Source organism: Ruditapes philippinarum, unplaced genomic scaffold (genome assembly GCF_026571515.1).
Source record: "Ruditapes philippinarum isolate M1 unplaced genomic scaffold, ASM2657151v2 ctg823_1_1_1_1, whole genome shotgun sequence".
Classification (NCBI taxonomy): Eukaryota; Metazoa; Mollusca; class Bivalvia; order Venerida; family Veneridae; genus Ruditapes; species Ruditapes philippinarum.
In genome coordinates, this window is record NW_026853081.1 from 131,472 (window position 1) to 155,719 (window position 24,248).

At 31.7% G+C, this 24,248-nt stretch overlaps 1 protein-coding gene across 11 annotated transcripts in view; it reads right to left on the reverse strand.

The window, feature by feature from the left end:
- LOC132733321 (alpha-taxilin-like) overlaps positions 1–24,248 on the reverse strand; it is a 66,245-nt gene that overhangs the window by 37,728 nt on the left and 4,269 nt on the right. For 2 of the 11 annotated variants that reach the window (XM_060720009.1, XM_060719973.1), the window contains exons 1-2: positions 20,238–20,339; positions 887–974 (exon numbers count right to left, since the gene is read on the reverse strand). In XM_060720009.1, coding sequence (XP_060575992.1) covers positions 887–974; positions 20,238–20,324 — 175 coding nt within the window. In that variant the 5' untranslated portion in view covers positions 20,325–20,339. Of the gene's footprint in view, positions 1–886; positions 975–4,095; positions 4,162–9,325; positions 9,738–17,376; positions 17,424–20,237; positions 20,340–24,248 lie in introns of those variants that run through there. The other 9 variants (XM_060720031.1, XM_060719996.1, XM_060720016.1 and 6 more) reach the window with 6 other exon arrangements.

Below are 24,248 nucleotides of genomic sequence, written 5' to 3' on the forward strand. Positions count from 1 at the left end.
GCTCTCACAAAAGCATTAAACAACGAAAAATCCTTGAAAACAAATACCTTATCTCTATACAGTGAACAATTGAATGCCAGACATAATTTCCCTGCATGCAAAAATTTCAAAAACTGCCGATATTTCTCTTTTAAATGCCGCCAAACTCATCACTGTCATATTAAACAGTGGAATAAGAGGCTGTTTCCAAAACTCTTTAGAACAAACATTAATTACTTAAACAAACATATTTCGATGCCAAAATCTCTGCTTTTCAAACTCTTTATAAAAACTTCAAACTAGGGAAATGAATCACTTAGAATTGTAATTAGTGAAACAAAAAACACACAGAGGGTATCTCGTTCCCCATTCATCAATATGCGAATAATGAAATCATCATATTTCATGCTTGCTGCCAAATAAAATGTGATGTCACTCCATAGCACATGCTGTCTGGTATAGGTAAAGGGAAGTAACTCCATGCTCTGCATTGGTCTGATGACTGTATGGGTTATCTTTTCTTTGTTACATGATGATAGTGAAATGACATGATGCATATATTGCAATAACACAATTACTACAAAAACAACATATTATTATAGAGTGATAAAATTTGCTGGAATGCTTAAGTTATGATAAGTCAATTAAATATAGCTACAGCTTTTATCTTTAATACATTTCAATTGTATTTCTTCTATCTTTATAATTGATAAGATATAAAATTGAAATGTTTCCTTTAATCTTATGGCAGACATTATCTTTTAATTTAAATAATGAAAATTATTCAATTACAACTAAAAGAATGATATTTACTTATATGCACAAAATAACATATTACTTATTGTTACATATTTATTAAACATCAAAGTAATTTTAAGTTAATTGACTTGTAAATTAGAATATATACCTATTCTCTCGTTGCCAGGCACTGGACCCGGTTGTTCAGTTGTTACATTCACAGCTTCCATGTTGGCTTCTTCCGCGGGTTCTACAGTCTGTAAGATAAGAAAATAAAACATTGACAATAATAACATTCCATTTCCAATAACATAACATTTCTTACCCACAAAATACCACGCTGTGTATTCAGTAAATAACATTATATTTTTTATGAAGACATTTTTTATAAAATTACGTAATGGAAATATCATTACAGGGAGGTGAAAACAACATGCATGGCTGAATATTTCTTAAAATAGCTTCAATTCAGGTGGGTTTTCTGGGAATATCTTTTTCAATATTGAATAAATTTTCATAAACCCCTAAAAAGATGGCACTTTCCTCGACTGTTATATCCAACTCTGTTTCATTTCTCTTATATCTTATATTATCTTTTCCAATCACACATAGTCAACTCATTCATGCACTTTGTTTACGACAATTTATCAACTGAATCACATAGTTATAAGTAGCAGCCATTGGAAGTGTTTTCTATGTAGGGGTTTATTCACTTCATGTGAGGAAAATTTATTTAGTATAAGGAAAGATATTCACAAAAAATTGAATATGTGGTGTTTTTTTTCATATTTTGTTCTGCGCATTTTAGTTTTTAAGTCACATGCATGTACCGCCAGCCTGATTACTATGAAATGTTCTATTTCATAAGCTCAATTGAAAATACATTTGTGTAATGAAAAAATATATGTTTTTCTTAAATATAAATATATATTTCTAACAAGCAAATTCGTTGAATTTATATCCCCCGCAGAGTACTGGTTATTATTAACACAACAACTGAAGACATAAGGCTTTATTTATATATTAATCATGGCATAAACTGTAATATTCTTTGAACTTGAAGCCTTGTACCTTCAAACAAGAAGAATTTTTAAGTTTTTACTATATACATATAAGGAAAATCTATGACCCCCTGGAGTGGGGCCAATTTTGACCCCAGGGCTAAAATTTGAACAATTTTGGTAGAGGACCTATAGGTTATATCATATACCAAATATCAAAGCTCTAGGCCTTGTACTTTCAGACAAGATTTTTTAATTTTGCATTTTTGAAACTCCTTTTCTGGCCCTGTGACCTACTTATGCAAACAGACCGGAACCATTTGATCAACTTTGGCAGGGGACCCACCCTAGGGGATCATTCCTGTAAAGTTTGGTTGCTGTGCAGTCATTTGTTTCTGAGGAGATATTGTTTAAAGAAATTGCTGACGACGCACGACGACGGACGGTGGGGGATCACAATAGCTCACCTAGATGTAAAAACATCTTAATCTCCAGACTTCATTGCCATTTTCAAGGCACCAAGAAGGGATCTCACAATTTTCAAATATTTTTAACTGTTATTGTAACAAATCATTGTAATTCTTCTTTAATAAAAACTAGAAATGTGTCCATAGAACACGGGTGCCCCCACCGCGCCACTGTTCTGTCAATCTTATGACTCTAGGTAAAATATTTTTTGAAAACTAAAAATCTTTTTACTAAGTAAAGGGCAAGAACTTTACAAATACTGAATAAATCCCCCAAGCAAACCCCAAGTTGAAAATTGCAAATTTATACTACTGTAATTCAAGGGCAATAACTCTAACAAAACTGAATAAAATCCACATGCAAAGTCCCAGGTTCATAGCTTCACAGTGAGGTGAATCATTATTCCTGTAATTTAGTGATGTTGATCATTATTCCTGTTAAGTTGGTCGATTCTAACTCAAGCACTCAAGGATCAAATAACAACATAATGAAACAGTTTTTACTAAGTCAAGAAAAATAACTCTACAAATACTGGATAAATCCACAAGCGAAATCCCAGCAACAAACTAAATATGCTGAGCAACTTTCCAATAAGGTTTAATGACTCTATGTCAAATCCTTTTTTGAGTTACATGCAACACATGTTTTGAAAATTGCAAACATTTTCTAAGTCAAGGCAATAACTCTAAAAATACTAAATAAATCCAGACGAAAATACCCAGGTGCACAACTACACATGCTGATCAACATTCCTGTAAAGTATCATGACTCTAGGTCAAATACTTTCTGAGTTACATGCGACACAAGTTGAAAATTGCAAAATTTTACTAAGTCAAGGGCAATAACTCTAAAAATACTAAAAATATCCAGAACGAAAATACCCAGGTGCACAACTACACATACTGATCAACATTCCTGTAAAGTTTCATGACTCTAGGTCAAATACTTTTTGAGTTACACGCGACACAAGTTGAAAATGACAAAATTTTACTAAGTCAAGGGCAATAACTCTAAAAAATACTAAAAAATATATTAGACGAAAATACCCAGGTGCACAACTATTCATACTGATCAACATTCCTGTAAAGTTTCATGACTCTAGGTCAAATACTTTTTGAGTTACATGCGACACAAGTTGAAAATTACAAAATTTTACTAAGTCAAGGGCAATAACTCTAAAAAATACTAAAATATCAGACGAAAATACCCAGGTGCACAACTTCACATGCTGATCAACATTCCCCATAAATTTCGTTGAATTCGAGCCATTAGTTGCATAGTACTACTCCGGAAAACGACAAATTCTATGTCAAGGGCAATAACTCTAAAAATACTAAAAATATCCAGACGAAAATACCCAGGTGCACAACTTCACATGCTGATCAACATTCCCATAAAGTTTCGTTGAATTCCAGCCATTAGTTGCAGAGAACTACTCCGGAAACGAAATTCGGACGGACGGACATTTATACAGTTGAGTTATCCTGAAGTATCAAATGCATGCACTACAGAGTTCATATCTCAGTTACTCTTATTTCTTAAAGCATTCAAAATTACAACAGATGTTTATTTGATCAATTCACCAGTCACCTAAATTGTTCTAAATTGCAATGCTTGTTTCTAAATAACACCAATCCCCCATATTAAATGTCCAAATTAGCAGTCAAAAATATCAAGTGACAATCAAGGAGTACAGTTGACTGTTAATGAAGTGCCTAAAAAAGTCCAGGAGAATGCCTTACATGTCCAAATATTATACTCTCTCTTAGAACATACTAGTATAATAATGTCCTTGTAAGCTGACTATTAAAATGGAATCTTGAACAAAAAAAAAATCAATCTCAATTTTATCAACAGAGTAATCTGGAAAGTATAAATCAGGGCACATGCAAACAAATCAGAACTTTACCTGTCCAAGAATTCCCCTTAAAACAGTGTGCATAGAAATAAAAATGGCCATTGTTGGTTTGTGTGTAAATAATACTGCTATACTATCTATATCTTAGATATATATCTATAGTAACCTACAGTGTGTATTCCATCATCAATGAGAAACATATATATGTACCTATAGTCATATAATAGACAATACATACATGTCAAACCATAATCTTAGTCTTATATCTCTAACATATAGGCAATGATCAATTATAAATGTCAATCAATGACTTGCTACTGATAAGCCCTGAAGAAATTATCATTTTGATTTAATTATAACATGATTATAGAGGTAAATAATATTAGAAATAAGGGTAAATTACCACCCTTAGTGAGGTAAATTACCCCCCTTTACTTGTGATATGAACTTGTCTTAATTTGAAGTCTTCCTTTGGCTAAGAAATGGGCATTTAATCAATCTTAGTTATTTTACCTTAATACAGGAATGACCACCATGAGGATGTAAAGAGTTTTATACCTCAGACTTACTACCTAATATCTTTGGAATATAAGTGCTATCATATTCATATCAAATTCCTAGTAAATGCCCCTACCTGTGGGAATAAAGGCCCCAAGCTATGGGGACAATTAAATAGTAGATTTTAAGAGTAAAAACTCCCTTTTCCCCCAAAACACCAAAACCAAAAGGTGTGGAAGCCATTAATATTACCAAAAAAATAAACATAAATTGATTTGGGAAATTTTGTCTGAGAAAAAAGATGTTGTTTTAAAATCAAAAAACTATAATCTACAGTATGAATACCATACACACACATATAGTCATATACTTAGCTAACACACCTGTCAACACATGACAAAACACACAATGTATGCATGATCTAAACATAAACATGTAAATATCATTTACTCATTCCAACATGACAAGAATCCAGGAACTACAATCAATATACTCAGTGAAACTTGTTAATATACATTTTATGTAAATATCTACAGACATACTTGCCACAAAACTATTATATAAAGTTTTGTGTTATAATGCAAAAGGCTTTTAATGTATTTCCTATTTGTTTTCTTTTGAAGTCTTGTAATTATCATAATCTTTTTTTTACCATTATAGCTCTATTCAAATTCAGAAGGTATATAACATAATAGTACATCCTTACTTTTTGTAAGATCCAAGAGCTTTTAATTAAAGAACCCATCAGCTTTTAATATTAAGATAACTATTTTGTTGTGTGTTTCTTAGCGATTTTTGTAAATGATTGTTTTAATATATATTATCAAAACACACCTGTTTTATACTATGGCGAATTAAAATACTTATTCTAGATTGCTGAAGGGTAGTGACAGCTTAGAGTTATAGGCTGTCTGCCTTTCCACCAAGAGATCATGGGTTCAATTCAACCCTTCTGGTTTTCTTCGTTTAATTCAAGGAAGCGGACTCGAGAGCGGGTGGTTAGTTTATACTAATATATTTTAGTTTGATTGTGTAGGAAGCTATAAGCTTACGAAAACAACGGCTCACCCCTGACGGGGTCTGAACTCACAAAGGATTACTAGTCTAACCCGTTTACCACTCGGCCAGGTCACCACACACAAGACTGGTTAAAACAGTGTTAGCTTTCAACAAAACTGAGCTAAAATAAGTATGTTTAAAAAACTAGAACTCCGCAAGTCGGATGTGTCGCCTTGTGAACAATATAGTTTAGGAGAAATGACCAGGACAAAAATGAAATATGAAAACTAACAAAGGGCAATAACTCAAAAAATAATAGGTGCAAAGCAGCAGTTTCTGTGCACTGCACTTCTTATCAATAAGATCAATCATTCTATGAAGTTTCAAGTCCATATCTTTTATAATTTATGAGAAATGGCCTGGACAAAAATAAAGTATGAAAATTAATAAAGGGTAATAACTCAAAAATAAGAAATGCAGAGTACCGGTTCTTGTACACTGCACTTCTGTCATCCTATGAAGTTTCATGTCAATAGCTTTCATACTTGAGGAGAAATGACCTGGACAAAAATAAAGTATGAAAATTAACAAAGGGCAATAACTCAAAAAATAAGAAATGCAGAGTACCGGTTCTTGTGCACTGCACTTCTTCTTAATGAGATCTATCATCCTATGAAGTTTCAAGTCCATAGCTTTTATACTTTTGGAGAAATGGCCCGGACAAAATTAAAGTATGAAAATTAACAAAGGGCAATAACTCAAAAAAAAAAAAAGAAATGCAGAGTACCGGTTCTTGTGCACTGCACTTCTTCTTAATGAGATCTATCATCCTATGAAGTTTCAAGTCCATAGCTTTTATCAATTCTTGTGCACTGCACTTCTTCTTAATGAGATCTATCATCCTATGAAGTTTCAAGTCCATACCGAGAAATGGCCCGGACAAAATTAAAGTATGAAAATTTACAAAGGGCAATAACCAAAAATTAAGAAGTGCAGAGTACCGGTCTTTGTGCACTGCACTTCGGGTTATTGAAAGAAGCATGCATATCAAGTTTTAAGTAAATCCGACTTATAGTGTCTGAGTTATGCTCCGGACAAGCTTTAGGGGACGCCGACAAAAGTAACCCCTGTATGTCGCCTTTTCAAGGCGGCACAAAAACTGAAATTGTTACAAAGATAGTCTCTAGTAGCTATCAAACCCTAAATCCAAGAAATATTTGAATACCAGGCCAATGACCACAAAACCCACAATCCTGCCCTTAACTTTAGAGCATTATCTGTACATTTTATCACAATTTATAAAATTTAATGTATAATTTAATTCCAACTGCCATCTTTTAATAAGAAACATTACAAACTTCTTCTAAATTATATGAAATATATAATTTTAATAACCAATTCCTTACCGTTTAACAAAACATAAGAACTATCCATCAACATATACAACTTTTAGTTTAATAAACAGGTAATTCATTATAATTATTATAATATATTATGCACTGATTTAATATATTAATTATAAAATTATTAAGCCTAAATTTGAAAGAAGCACCTGTGACTTTCATCAAGAGTTTCTGTACACTCAATAATAATAATAACAATAATTGAGCAGATCTTAATGTAACTATTACACATAGATTACATAGAACAATATAATTATCATTTACATTAACTTAAACCATCTGCTAGGCTAGATATAATACAAGATTCCATACAAAATCATAAAATACAAGATAAGATCGCAGATTTTGATAAAGGAAAATACATATTTTTTCCTTTTATCATACATGACTACATGTATATACACGTATAACAATGTTTTGCTACCATCTCACATACAGGTAAATGTATAAACTACATGTATATTCAACCTTCTTTTTATATAATTAATTAATATGGTATACACTTAAATTACATTAAATCTAAAATGTCTACATACCAAACTGAAGTAAATTCCTTAGAATACAATAGAAAACAGTGGGAATTATTCTTGCCGTCACTCTATGATTATTTAAAGACAAAGGTGACAAAATTATCATGATCAGAAAAAGGTGTTATATTTAATAATTTTAGGATGGGCAATATCGCTGGTGGAAATATACAGAATTAATAAGCATCATTGATTCTTATATAAATTTTGTGTTTCTTTAAAGGAACTCCATTCAATGAACTCCAAAAGCCTAAAAACATAAAATCTGGATTTCTTATATAGATCACCTTGGGCACTTCCATAAAGACAGATATACAAAAAACACACAGAAATAAATTGTAAATTGTATTTTTTGTGTTCTTTGCTCAGTTTTCAGTGATTTTTTTTACAAATACAGTAATTATTCTGGAAAAATGAAGTGAGCAAATGATCAGAAAATTTGCACACAAATTATTTGTCTAGATCTACATTAACCTTGAAAAATTATTTATAAGTAAAAGAAAGAGCACCGAAACACGAGGCTATCTGATTTGTACGAGGGGGCGTAGCCCCCGAGTATAAATCAGATTGCCGAGTGTTTTGGTGTTCTTTCTCTTTTGTATCATAGTCAAACATGAAAACACGTTCCCTGTTGTCACAATTTTAAACCCCGGGGAAAAGGTAACCAATGAACGAGCATCTGAATATGATATTTCTGCCGCTTTCCCTTTCTCCGCCGTCACAATATGTAAACCCCAGCAAAAATGAGCCAATCAACGGGCATGATCTGGAGTGCGGGTAACTGATACCTGCACTCCAGTTACCGCACTGTGCATGTATATGTACGATTTAACTCTGACACTTTTTCAACAGAAAGGTCCCCAAACTATGATACAATAAGTTTATAAATGATAAAGAGACCATTATAAGGAAATGCAAGTGCAGAGTTAATTCTTTTGTTGCCAGAACTATAATTGTATTATTATCAGAGGGATTTATTTATTTCTGAACATGCCTCATGCAAATGTTTGCAGAACCTATATTTTTTATGAAAAAAGGTGAAAAACGTAAATTCCAATAACATGATAAAAACCCAAAATTGAATTTTCTTTTTTAAAATATCAAAAATATAAAATCAATCAATAAATCAAATACAGTTTCAATATAATTATCCCAAAGACAGCATGTGACAAATAAAGACAAATAAATGGTACTACGAATTCCAAATTTCGGCCCACAAAAAAGTTGTGAAAAGAGAGCCAGTGGCTTCACTGTCAAAGAGAAAAACATAGATGCTACCTAGAAAGTGGCAAACAAACAATTTTCTTCAGGTTGCCTGGACAAATAAAGGGAATGCTAACAAAGTAATAATAAATTTTAACAAAAAACAAAGAGATGTTTGAAAAGAAATTTCTACAGTTAGTAACGAAAGCGAGACATTACATTATCATCTGACATCATTAGCACTAAAAGTGTCAGCATGATAATTGAAACATCTCACTTCTCTTACCAACTTTACTGTTCTGTACATACAATTATGATGTGTCTTCTTTATAAAATGCCCATTTTCTGCAGGACTATTACATGTATATGAATGAAATATGTCCATTACATCATGGCAGAATTGTTTTATTTTTGACATTTATAATTAATTAGACAAAAATCATTAAATTTTTAAAATGTGTATCCATTATTGATCGGCAGGAAAACCCGATGTATGAGCATAAACAAAAATCTGTGCCTAAAATCAAAACAGAAATGTACATAAACATTTCTTATCTTTCAAGCATTTTTTTTTTATATGTAGCAAAAACAACTAAGCTAGTACAATACTAATACTCAAAGTTGATAATAAAATATATGACAGTATCATACTTCTTGGAATGTATTAGATTTGACAATTGGTCGCCGACCATCCATGTTTTTCTTCAAACACTTTGGCCTACAACATCCACCACATCCAAACCATTTCCACATTGGGAATCAATGATTAATATGCCAAAAATCCGCAAAAACTACATTGCCAAAATAGATTTCTATGAATTTTTTCGTAGCTTTTGTTATACATTGCATTCATCAATTCAACTGAATGTTATCATTCACACAAATATCTAATTCACTTTTGTCTTTAAAATACATTCAGTAATCCAAGATTTTCAGATAATTTGAAAATGTCCTTCATTCCAAATTCCACTTAATCAATTAAACTTGGTGCAAAAAAGCCACCTGATCTTGTCAGCATTCAGGGATAATAAGCCTCGGTAAGAAACACTTCTATAACAAACAGATTGGCTCATATTATAAGCTTGGGATATGGTGCAAGATAAAAGATATTCCTACATATAATCAGCAAAGCACATGTCACTGGTTTTTTTTAGTCTCCTCTAATTATAATCATGCAAGAAATTTGGCAGCACTATGGTGGAGCTTTAGCAAAGAAAACTACGGCATAATGTCACAGACTCAAAAGATCATAGTCAACATGGCTTAACTACCTTCTATTATCATTACAGAATATATGGTAGAACTTTGACTTTTAATACACCCCTTTGTTTCCTACAATTCTTGTACATAAAGTAAGACACATCTCTATCAATATGTTTCTACAAGAGCCTGACATTTTCAGGTGCTGCAAAATAATGTATACCACATTTTACAAATAGTACAAGTCAGCTGTAATTTGTAAGCTCTATAAATAGACTGCCGCATTTTAAAGTTATGCCATCCTGGACGGACAAAGAAAGGACTCTAGCCAAATAATTTTTACTTCAGTCTTATGTATAACAATTTTAACATAATTAAGACAACACAAATTTAACATACATTGCATTAATTTTGATTCCAATTAACAAAATTAACAGAAATGTTGTCAGCAAGACACATACCCACACATTCTACTGATATGTCGGTCTATGGACATATGGACAGACGCCACAACCGAACATGGATAAATCTAAATGTCCACCTCTCAAACAATAGGGTTATAAAAACACTGAGTCTGGTTTAGATAAATTACAATTTACTATTATTTCAAAAATTGACAAATTCAAAAATTGACAAACACAACATAAGGATTCAATTGTTGAAAATTTTGTGGCCAGACTGACATAGCCTGACAGACCTCTATGTATTAGGAAGATGAATGTCTGTATTTCTCAGATTTAAATACTCGGTTTCAAGAAAAGCACTTGAGTTATCATTGACCTATCAGGGGTGGCTAAATCAATTGTCCGTATTGCTCAGGTTGACCCACAGCCTGTGCAAACAGGTAGAAATTGTCAAAAATTTACTATGTAAATATCATATTCATGGACAACTTCGACAAGTTAAGAAATGCTTCAAATAAAAACAGACAAGTAAGTGAAAATCAGATTTTGCCAGCCCTGACCTATTGGGAGTCAATGGATTCTTAAGCTACAAGACCTTTTACTAACTTCAAACTTATTCACTTCAATCTGTCACAAAAACAATTTGGTCCATGTAAATTGTCATCAAGCTACAATGCATTTTTTCTTAATTGGGAATAAAGTCTCAGAGTCACTGTCCCACTATGTATATTGGGACTTTATTGTAACCACTGGCACCAGTTTTGGCCCAAGGTGCCCCATGTTTATGTATAAGATGTAAGTCAGACTCGGTGGAAGCTGTGAGTCCTGGGCATTTGTCCTCATTTGTGACATGAAAAGATTGCATCATCAGTAGCATGATTTAGATAAATAACCAAACAGTGAAGGGCAAGGTATCTTAACCTAAATAGTACGGTGACAATTGGTGCTGAATCTCAGTGAAATTTTCATAACAGTAGAACAAATTGTGTTATATACCAAAATGACCGCAAATGTATCTTATGTCAGGAAATGGTGGCATAATTTTTCTTTATGTGGTGCGGGCTGAGAAATCCAAGATGGCGTCCAAGATGGCCGCCACAATTTGTTTATAGAAGGAAATTTTATAAGTCACATGCAGTTTTCTTATCTACAAATAACATCAATTAATGATTGCATGTTTATTACTTCTATGATAAAGTTCTTTTTAACTAAACATATTATAGCAATCAAGTTCAAAGTCAAGGTCAAGGTCATTTAAGGTCATTTGCAAAAAATCTCGCTAAAAACTTATTTTTAATTAGATATTTTCAAAAAAAAAAGTTAAAATTATTAACAACCTTATTATCAAAACAGATGTCAAAGTGATAACTAAAGTGTACAGCATTCAGCAATACCAAAATAATTGGTGTACAAATGATTTAGATTTCGGAAATTTAACATCAATCAAGGTCACTTCACTATTTTTGTATGTCCTGAAATGTGAATGTCAAATGTGGAAATTTTATAGATAATTTATTATCAAAATTTTATATGGACATACTTATTTAGTTATAAAACATAAACTAATATAGCATAAATAATATTAAAGCCAAGCCTTTGTCAAGGTAAAGGTCATAAAGGTCAAGGCCATTTGATGAAAATGATAATTCACAACAAATTAATGTTACTGATAATTTAAACATGTCTTTAAAGTAGCAAAATAAGTAGCAAGAAAAAAATTCCCTTTGGACAGGTCAGAACATATTTTCAATTTCCAAGACTGGAAACATTGTTTAAAACATTATGTAAATTTTATGTAATTGTTTCAAATGAATGCAAATTTATGTAATTTATGCAAATTGATCATAAACTGCCAACCAGCTTGTCTGTACTTCAGTACTTTGATTTGCAATTTGAACATATTTTCATTAGTTTTTGTTTATGTTTTTTTTTTTCAGTGTAAATTATGATTACTTATTAGATTTCTGAATTAAATTTAGGACCCATTAAAATGTTTTGTGCAAATTTTATTATATATTTTATTTGGTTGACTCTTGAAATCTAATAAGTGATTATTAATGAAGAAAATGTTGCTGTAATACAAACGTTTTTAGCCTTGCTCATGGGTATTGTACATTTTCCCACAAGTTATATATTTGGTCAATTCAAATGTATTTGTTTACAATGCTGAAAAACTACTTTGTAAAAACATTTTCCTTGTACATTGTCTATTTTGAGCATTTCAGGTATAGCATTTACATGTATATACTTGTAGTTAAACAAGTCTGCGATGGGATATATTATGGGAGAATATAGCCTGAATGAGATAAATATTATCCAAGGCACAAGCTCAGGGTTATGTTCATGTCAGCAATTTTTATATTCTCCCATATATTCAGTCAGCAACTTGTACATATAGTGAATTTAAATAATAACAAAAATTGTTAATGACAACAATCTAGCATTTATGGACTGTTTTCAAAGAAGTATGCATGAGAAAATGGCGTACATGATGCCTTCAGACGTTCAATGGCTAGGCTTCTAGTAATTCAAATAAAAAGTCATCATAGTGTGTAACTTCATACTATTTCTTTAGTTATAACATTTGAATTATATAAATATACCATACTAATGCAAAAAATCAAATTTTTGCACACATTAGGTAACTATCTATGCTGTAGAAACACATTGTTATTTATGTACGCTTCAGTTGTCCAGGGTACATTTTATGTACAGAATCATAATTATACAAAAGTATTTTCGAGAATTTTTTTGTATTTATTTTTTAATTTTATGTTTTGATAAAGGAATGCTATTTTTTATGAAATAATTCCTTTGGAATATCTGAGTATGATAATACTTTATATTTTCAAAGCAGGGCCATTATTTTTTGAAGAAGAAATATGATATGTCATAACGGTACTCATAATGAATGTTTTTAATGGTATTTTTAGATTTACAAGTTGCATGATTGTATTCCATAGACAAGAATAGTTTTTATGAGGACCAGAAATGCTTCCTTATTGATAGAATTCTGCTTGGAGTAAGCTGTTAACATTGCATAATTAACTGGAAATTCATTTAATCGGTCTCCATGTGTCAGGTCTATTGTAGAACATGATAATCTGGGGTCTCACAAATATCCAACAAAACAATTTGAAGCCAATTTTCCCCTTTTCTTTTATTAAAACATGTCAAGAAGCAAAGTGATTGTGAATAAAGGCAAGAATTTGATACTTTGTATATTTTGGCATGAGACCTCTTGATATTAAATGAACAATGACCTCCTCTGAGATTTTTGCAGAGCTTTCTTCAAGGTAAGCTTTGTAACAAAAACTGATAAACTTTTAAACTGAAACTTGAATTTTTGTTTTGGATGGACTAGGTTTTTGAAGGTTACTTAGATATTCTGAGGGCATGTGATTGGGTTTGTTATGGTAGACTAATGCTTCCTCAGCATCTTTTCTAGACATTCTTACAAACAGAATGCTTTCTTTACATCTTTAAAGGATGATAATTATGACCACATCATTATCCAACATGACACTAATATTCATTCTATAAACTTTGCATGCCATACAGTGAGTTGTGGTTAACTTAAGGCACTTTTATTGACCCATTTGGAAATATCTGGCATGCCAATTTAACGGGTAAATTGCAGGGACATCAGCAAGATGTTTACAAGAGTTTGATGTGGTTTGACATGGTTGAAATACTTTTCAAAAATTTACTTTGGAACTGTCTGATGGAGCTGATAACCTATTAAAATTTTAAATACTTAGTTGAGACAATATGGCTAAATCAAAGGTACACTTCAAATAATTAACTTGTCGTTGAAACTATTGAATTTGATACTATGACGGTTTTGCAGGCTCAACAACCACCCTCTTCTGAAAAAACTCAGCATATCTGTTCTGTAGAAGTTTTTTTCTTGACTCTACGATATTAGGTGACAGCAAACTATATAGCAAAACCCAGATTATGTTGTACACTAGGCATATTTATGTCTTTTTCATGAATTGTCAGCCATTCATATTTGATCTTTGTAACTTTGGTAACAAGGCTAAGGTGGCATGCATCTACACATATGGTAGATGGAAAGAAACGATATACACCTAGTACTTTATACAAAGCCGAGTGAAAGTAAGTAAAACTTGCTGTGCCTTTTTGCCAGTGTCACTGTGGATTACACTTTATGACCTTAATGATCTCAGGCAACTGTGCTTTATTATCCCTTACTGATGGAATTGGGAGGAGGATATTGTTTTGGTTTTGGTCTGCCCCCGCCCCTTCCTTAATTTTGTCTATCTGACCGTCCGAATTTTTTGTTTCTGCGCTATTTATATGCTACTACTGGATGTAATTTAATGAAACTTTATGGGAACCATCAATACCAAAAGGAGATGTGCATAAAGTTGCCTTGTTCGGGTCAGACCTTTGACACAGAGTAATGGCCCTTGATAAGTTATGCAGTATGCATAAAGAGCAATACTTATTTCCATGCTAATGCTACTTCTCTGCAAGTTCTAGTTGGAATTCAATGAAACTTTATGGGAACCTTCAATAAACCAAGAAGAGATGCGCATATCAACCCCTTGTTCCAGTCAGACAGTTCAACACAGAGTTATGACCCTTGATTAGTGATACAGAATGCATACAGAGCAAAAATCACTACCTCGCTATTTCTCTGCAACTACTCGCTTGAATTCAATGAAACTTTATTGAAACAATCAATACCAAGGGGAGATGCACCTATCGTTGTCTTTGCTTTGAGGCGGATATTTGCACCCCAAAATAATTGTAGGGTGAACATGTGTTCCCTTTGTGTTCCATAAATTTGATGGGCATACATATTGCTTTTTTTCATTGATTTCTTTGCAATTTGTTCCATGCTTTGATACAGAAATTTGAATTGAAATAGACAAAAAACAACATATATATAATTGTGTTTCAACCTACTTCATTAAAACTTTCGATTTTTTGGGTTCTGTGATATGCAGGCTTCATAACCTTAGATCCCCTTTCAAAATTCCATTTTATTTAAAGTTCGCCCATTGTTTTCACGTTTAGGGCACACGCATTCTTTTACTTGGGGACCATATGCCGCTTTTCATGGAATGACACTACTGTGTCACATTGAAGTTCCATGATAACCGCCGTATGAACACATCTGTGGATGTTTCTAAATTCATAATTTCACCATTTTCGTGTTTAATGTTGAAATTCTGCTTAAATTCGGTGCCAGGGGGCGCTGGACGGTAACTTTCACTTGTGCACTTTACCAGTACCTTCCATGAACAGGCTCAATTCAAAACCCGAGCTACATACATTTTACAATTTTGCCGTGTTGGGCTTTTCTTTAGGGATTCTGTTTTTTCTATTTTCTCCAAATTGCATATAAATGATTATATTTTTCCAAGTTTAAAGGCCATGTTTACATTGTAAAAGTTTCCAAAAATAGGTTAAGTACAGTTTTTCCAAAATGGACTTGGAATTTAGGCAAGATTGCACAGACAGAACATACACTGACATTTGTACATGGCATTTGTGAAGCCTTGTCAGGCAATAAGAAAATATTTGCTGCCAGATTATTGTTTTACTGACTGTATTCTATTGTACATTCCGTGGTATTTGAAATAATGATGACCAATATATCAAATCTACCATTGCTTTCTGAGGTAAGAAATGGTATTTTCTCTTCGCAGCAAATGTTAAAAGTTGGTCATCTATATGGTAGCAACAAAAAAAAAACAACAAATAAAATTTAAAGCTTATAAAAATACCAAAACATGCATAATTGAAAATATGCATGATTAGTTGAATTAGTCTAATCATGGATGGCAGTCATTACTGCAGTCTACCGTCCACAACCACTAGCACCGGCTTATATATGATTATTAAAAACATGATGGATTATCATACTGATGTTAAGGTCCTTAGATAAACAAACAAACTTATGCTAGTATTTATTGATATCAAAATGACAGAATGTATCAATGTCAGAAATTATTTTTTGGTTACTTTTGAAACAATGACCTTGAAATGACCTTTGACTTTCTCAGCCCTTTCCCCCACACCCTAATTTTAAAAAAAAGCCCAGTTAGACATTTTAGAAATGTTTTAAAACATAAGAAACCTTTTTGTTTTAAATTTAAAATTTAGAAGATGGGGGAATTTTAATGTTTTTGGGTTAAATTTTTTTAAAAAATTTTAAACCCTTTTATTTACCTTTTGGGCTTTTACTTTTAAAAATCAATTTATAGAAACCAAATTTTAAAAAAAATGGGTTTAAAATCCAAAAAAAAATATGACCACACTTTTAATTATGACAAATTAAAATTATTGGAAAAACCACTTGGATTTTCAGCTTTTCACCACACAAAAATTAAAAAAAAGCCCCGTTTGGGCAAATTTTTAAAAAGTTAAAAACATTTGAAAAATTTTTAAAAATCATATAAAAAAATGAAGAATGGTGGAATTTTTAAAATTTTTGGGTTTTTTTTTAAATAATGACCCTTTAAATGACCTTTGGGGCCTTTTAAATTTTTAAAAATCATGAAGGACCATTTAAAATTTAAAGTTCAGGTCCAAACAAATAATATTTCCCAAAAAATATTTTTTATATCAAAAAGAAATAAAATCTCAATTTTGGGCTTTATAAAAACAAAAAAAATTTATTTTTTTTCGGCCCTCTTGGACGCCCTCTTTGGGTTTTTTCAAACTGGACCATCATAGAAAAAAATTTTGCCGGCAGTTTTCCAAAATTTCTACATTCCCTGGTGAAAAATTTTTTGGGGTATAAAAAGGGTTTTTTTCTACTTTCAAAAAACCCCAAAAAATTTCCCTTTAAAAAAAACTTTTTTTAGGGACCTTGTCACTTTTAAATAAAAATGTTGCAAAGTGAAATTTTATAAGGGAGTGTTTTTTTCTGGCTGGTAAGGGTTTTTGTTTCAGAACATTCAAAAGTATACAATCTTTAAATTTTTTTTATGCGCATGCCACATCATTCATAGAAAAGCATGTTGCCATCACATCCTCTGGCTTATCTACATTACCAAAATTTCTGCAGTGTAAATATCTTCCAAAATATCTATAAAATGTAATAAAAAATTTTCATACATGTATACACATCTAGTAGAGTTTTAAAGGCACGTCTACTTCACCACCCAACTACCTGCCAAATGGAGCCAACTACATTCCCATCAACTAACAAACATGTACACTGAGAAAAAGGGTTAAACACGAGGTTGACAGACAATAATGATCCCAGTTGTACAGGTAGATAGCAAAATTCCTTCACATATCCTCCCAATGTAGGAAGTAATAAAGCATAAAATTGGCGCTTGCAAATTTTTTTGCGTTTCTTATGTTTTAAGCTTGAATAATAAGAACAGATTGTGAAATTTTGTGAATTATGTTAATGTTTTTTTTTGTTGACACCAACATTTGTAAAAGTCATGGAGATTTTCTCATGAGCAGAGGTGTCTGGTTCCCCCTTTGTGCATTATTTTATAGTAAGCTGGATAGATTCCTCACATGAAATTATGAATGAATCCTGAAGTCATCAACAGTAGTGAGAGGCAAGTGGGGCCATGAAAATCTCTCTCTGTTTCCTATAATTTCCTATATTAATGGATGTTTTATAATGATAACAAACCATATAAAATATTGAATAAGTACTGTTAAACTGAAGCTCCATAGGTCTTAAATTTCATGGAATTAGTCAATTTAGATTACAAAAAAAAAATGTTCAAATAAAAAAACTCTAAATTAAGAGGTAAATGGGATTTCTAAAAATAAAAGACTTCCCGCCACAGTGTTTTGATTTTTTTAAGGGTTTTAAGAAAACCTTAATGAATTTAAAGCTAAAAATTCCCATATTATTCCAAAATACAAATTTTGCCCGCCCTTTCATGTAGATTCTAAGACTTTCTGCTTGTGGGACAATAACATTGATACAAATTTGTATGTTAATTTGTATGTTAATTTGATTTCATTTATGTATCAACTGAGGAAGCTGAATAAAGCGAAACATGTTTTGATATTTAAATTTGTGTTGGTTTTTCATCAAACTGTCCTATGTTAATTTGTGTAAGAGAACAAACAAAAGCTTTGAATTTAGATGTGTCATTAGTTGTTCAACATCAAAACTGAATGGTCAACAAAGTCTGAGTTTGGTCAGATTCAGCGTTTTTTTCTCTACTTTGGGAATGGTGCCGGTACCAGACTGATTGGGAAAAAATACATTATTTTGACTAAAATTGGGAATTTTTTGAATGCATTTTTTCAGCTACAAATGAGATTAGACATCATGAATAAAGATAGCTAACAGCTTCTACTGTCTAGATAGAACTATTGAGTGGTGATTTATATGAATATGTTGGATTTTAAATGATTTTAAAGAAAAATCACTTTGCCTTGTGGGCATTTTGAACAGTCATTTTGGGAATTTAACATTGGAAATTGGGAATTTTAATGTCTATTTTCTATTGGGAATGGTACCGTTTTAGGGTAGTAGTTATATAAAGAAAAAAAAAAACACTGAGATTGTACACAAATAGAACAGTCTGACCCTTGGCTAAAGCTCTAAATTCTGAATAATACAAAGTATAGCAAAATACGTGTAAAACCAAATTCAAATTCCTGTGAAAATGTATATGTTTTACAGTAACTAAAGAATGTATGAATGTAACAAAGGTAAGCAGAATGCACAGGAGCAGATCATTAAAACATATTCATAAAAGCTGCAGGAAAATACAGGGTGTAGGTAACAACACAAGAACAATCACTGATAATAATCTTTTACCAGATAGAGAGTATGGCTGTCTGCTCACAGTACTGAAAAAGATGCTGTTGATTTTTTTATCTAAGAAAAAACACCCAGTCAACAACAACACAGGTGATTGGATCCTGAGAAGCTATTTTTTTTTATAAATTTGCCCTTATTATACATGTATTGTGTATGAAGTTGTCATGCATTGATTTTGCATCTTTTCCTTGTTAAGGTCTAATGAATGTCAATGTCAAAATACTAAAATGAAAATAAGCAGTCAAACTTATAAATAGACACAGTGCAAGCTGACCTGTCTAAACTGGTATCATAATAAAATCATGTGAATGGAATACTGATGATTTTTACCATTATTAATTAAAGCATGTGTTTTAATTTTAGCAATATATAAAAGGAACAAAATTAATGATAAATGATGAGCAAAACTAACATATATACAAAATGTATGTGCATTATTTTTTGCTCATATCTAGACAATGTGACGATATTACCTTATGTTTCTTTCGACCCAGTTATTATTTTAATTAGTTATGTATTCCATAAAAGTAATATAATGAATAGACTAACAACATGTCCAGTTTCATTGTAAGCACTCAGTACACAAAACTATAATCCATTATAGAAAATGTTTCTAAATTAATATTATACAATCTAACAACCATTTCATAAAATATTAAGCATAGAAACTACAGCATAACAGTTTTCTCTTGATTTTTTATTTTTGGAAACCAGACATTTTCAAAAACACCTGAATCTGACCTGGAAACATTTCAAAGTCCATTCATCAAGTTTATTTCTTTTTATCAAAGGGACACAAATCATTACATCTGTAATCAGCCACTTAAGAGTTTATGCCCTTTCTACAGATGGTTGATGATTCATTTTTATTAATGTTCAACTTCAAATATAAGTCGAAAAAGATACATTTTGCCAACTAAAAACCACAATTTCTTACCATTTATTATTATCAACACAATTTATAATACATGTGTATAACATTACTATGAAACCACCTGAAGGGACAAACAATTAATACAATGTACAATGTATGACTAAAACACTACCCCACCCATTAATACATTAAGAAACATGAGAACAAGAAAATAATGCAGACCTATGCAAACAATATCATATTGTAGTAAAACAAATCAACGACAGTTGAAAAAATTTGTACTGAAAATAACACTACCTTCATTTTCCAATTGCAGACAACTCCAGTTAGGTCTAATTTTGAGTTAAGACCAAGAAAGTCTGTAAAACCACAACAAGCACTCATTTAGTTACTTTAATATCACATTACTCCAAATTTTTGTCTTTATGTTAAATTCTGACATAAATTTTCACCATCAATCAGTCTTTCAAATAGACTTTAAAATCAAAATTTTACAATTATAAACATTTTAACTTTCACTTTACTTAGATTTTGAAAAGGAAAACAGCAGTGAATTTTTTCAAAATCATGAAAATTGTACAAAAAGTTCTCGAGACAGAAGGAATTCATGAATGAATCAAGTTTAACCAGGATTTCAGGCTGTCTGTATTGTTCATGTACATTGCAAATGAGTAATGCATGAATCAAACAGTTCAAGAGCAGGCCTCTCCCCCATATGTTTTCACTAATTGTCTTAATAAATCCAGGTGAGAACAGAGAATAAAATAATGAAACAGACGTTTATTTATGTAAAAACTACATTTATATGATAGGAATATATCAAACTGAGAGGGAAGCAGTTGGGGTGGAGAGAGGTGGGAAGGGGGGGGGGGGGTAATTATTCTTTTGTATAAATACTGGTATACTGTTTATTGTAAGGACATAATTATAGTAGAGAAGGTAATTCCAGAAACAAGGTTTACTTACACTCTATCTATCCATCATCATGACATTGTTTTTACACAAACTGTCATTACAGATGAAGAGCATTGATACATGAATATTGTGTACAATGTAAAAGAAAATAGTCCAAGGTTTTTTCCCAGGATTTTGGGAACATAACCCATACCCATGGAATTGGGAATTTCAGCGATGTTTTGTTAACAACTGGGAAAAAATGCATTACTGAAAATTTGAAGTGATTAAATGAATGCAAACAAGCACTGTCTATGATGGCATCTTCAAACATTTTTAAAGCACTATGATAACAGTGAAAAAAGATTTTTATGATTTTTTATTCAATAATTTCATTTGGTAACTTTCAATTGGGAATTTTTTCTGTGGATTGGGAATATAATATACTATTTTCAATCGGGAATATGACTGAATATCAGCTATAAAATAAGCCAAAAAAAAATCACTGTAGTCCTAGAATTTTTATTTTTGGATGAGTCTTGTACATTATTTCTCTATGGTAACCAGAAGCTTTCAGTACAGTTCTGCATTCAAGCAGACTGAAATATTTTACCTTTCTAACCTGGGGCTTTGAAAACATGCCATTACCAAGAACAATAGCTGACCAGTTTTTGTGAGCCTGATATTTCAAAAGGTGTTCCACATTTACTTTTCTTAACACTGTAAAATATGTTTATAGTGCAAAATTATCTAGATAAAGTTGTAAATACATGTATAGGCAATAGTATCCAATTAAATTCATCCATGTCAAAATATATGATGATTTTTTCAAAGTACTACCAAACAAAATATTACCAAAAAGTTCCTTAATATTCTAGTGAGTATCCCATATGAAACATAGAATGTTTCAGAGACTGATTAATTTTCGGAAGCCTTTTCATTAGTTTCCTTTATTTATTACAATTTACTAATTGAATTTTAATGACAGTAAAGTACTCAATACTTTAATTGATATTTACGTCATGATGGCCTAGTGGTAAGAATAATAATAGCATTAGAATAATTGCGATGTTGTAAGCTTGAATCCTCAATTAAACACTTTTTTCCAGATTTCTTTTATTATTCTTTTTATTATATAAATGCGGCATTAGTGGATGGATTTTGTTTAAGTTCTTTCTGTCTTTTCTTTAAAAAATCATAGATTTGATTGTAGATGTAGATCTATATGTAAACTTTCATAATTCCAATTTGAACTGTCTGACAATTGGCTAATGGCATGCACAAAAAGCTAAGTACTACTCAATTGCACAAAATATAATTAAAACAGTAACACAGTTGTTAAACACGACTGAATGCCCCCAGCTCAATTTCTTGTAAGTAACAAAAAATAAAAAAAAATAAAAATTAACCATTCACTCAGTTATGGACAGAAAAATTGCTAAAAATTGTAAACACAGTAAAACTGTTATATAACTTGAAAGAGTCATGGTGTTTTGTCACTGAGAAAAATACAAATTGGCAAGTCATTGCTATGACTTTTGATGAAGTTGAAAAATATTCAACTTACCAATAAATTTTATCAAATATATATAACTACAAGACCTCGACCTTGAAACCAGCGACCCAAACTCCATCCAAACTTAAAAGACCACCTTAGGTATGTTCCTTATAAATATGAGACATTGGTAAAAAATATATACAAAAGCTATGTAAAAAAAGTTTAAAAAACTGTTGTTAGGACAAGTGACCTTGACTTTGTGACTCTTAACACCTGTTCCTTCTTGACCCACTGACCCCTAACTGACAACCGTGCAAATTATCTTCCTGCCAAATATGAAAGCAATCTGACGATGAATAAAGGCTATATGGGCAAAAGTGTAAAAATCTATTTTTAGCACAGGTGACCTTGATCCAACTGACCACTAACTCAATCCAAAGGATGAACATTAAGGCTGCAACAATACACCAAGAGTTCGATTCGATTTCAGGCACACCAATTCAGTCATCGAATTTAGCACTGGTCCAGTGGTCAATGAAAATTTGTTTGGGCCAGTGTAAATCATAAGAAACTTTATTTAAATATATAGTAGAATAAATTGAAAATTGGAATTCGGGGCAGTAAATTCAAAATCTTACATTCAATGACAACCAATTTAATTTTTTTTATTTGATTCATGACTGTGTAATTACTTCGTTTTCTTTAGTTGATAATTCTGCTTATTTGCTGTACAAGTGAGCGCCCCTCAACATTTTTTTCTTAATATATTTTGTTGTCTCAACTTATTTTATCCGGGCTAACTTATTATTTACTAGAATATTAAGTGTGTTCATGCATGGAGCTAAACATAAGATTAAGAAGAGGCTGTGACGTCACACAGTTAAAATCAGTATCGGCCGAATTGTGTTCCATCAAGTTATCATGTCGTGAGATTTGATGCATTCTGGGTAAAAGTAGCCAAAATACCGCCATATTGAATTCCCGGAGGTACATCAACAAAAAAGACTTAAATATTTTTTACTTCTATAAGAAGCAACAGTTATTTATTCTAAAACGTACAAAACACCCTTTTCCGCACAAATATTTATCCGATGAAAATCCATGTGGGTAATGTAAGCAATAGTTCACGGATATCTCCGAAGTTGAACTATAGTGTGAAAATCGGAGACTAGCGGAAAGCCTGATTATCACCGAAGCACGCAAAGGATTGTGGGTCTGAATCTGACTCTATCCCAAAGCATTCCCACACATTTTATTTAAGTTTTGTTGGAGGATATTTAGATTTATTTTTTCTAGAGGTGTAACGATTCATCGCGATCTGCCCTATCCTCGATGTATGGCTGTATGCATCGTAATGAAATTACAAATTCCAATATATTGTGATGCAATACATATTTCACCTCCCGATGTATCGATATAGCGGGGATGTATTGCAATACACTAACAATATCTTCCAAGAATATAAATACAAACGTTCTTTTTTGAAAGACTGAAGAAAGCAAAATAGCTCAGATGAAAACAATGAACAAGTGCGACTATTATCATATCATCGTTGTCATCTCGTTTCCCCGTGTCCGCAATCATTTAACGGTAACTATAAACAAAGTTTTATCAATTCCATATAAATGGGCAGGTGTTCTTTGAACTTGTTTATAATAAAAAAATAATTAGAGATCTATGCCTTTTCAAGAAAAAACAACCTACAAACATGAATTTGTAATTTTATTTAGTCGCACTTAATGTCCGATTAAAATAGTGATGATGACAACATTCCCATGTGATATTCGTCATGTATTTATACTTTCATTTCCGTTGACATCATTTTCCCGTAAAAAACAACAACAAAACAAACAAACAGAAAAACTGTAGACTGCAAAATATTTAGAAGGGGAAACTATAGTTAATCCTCCCTGGTC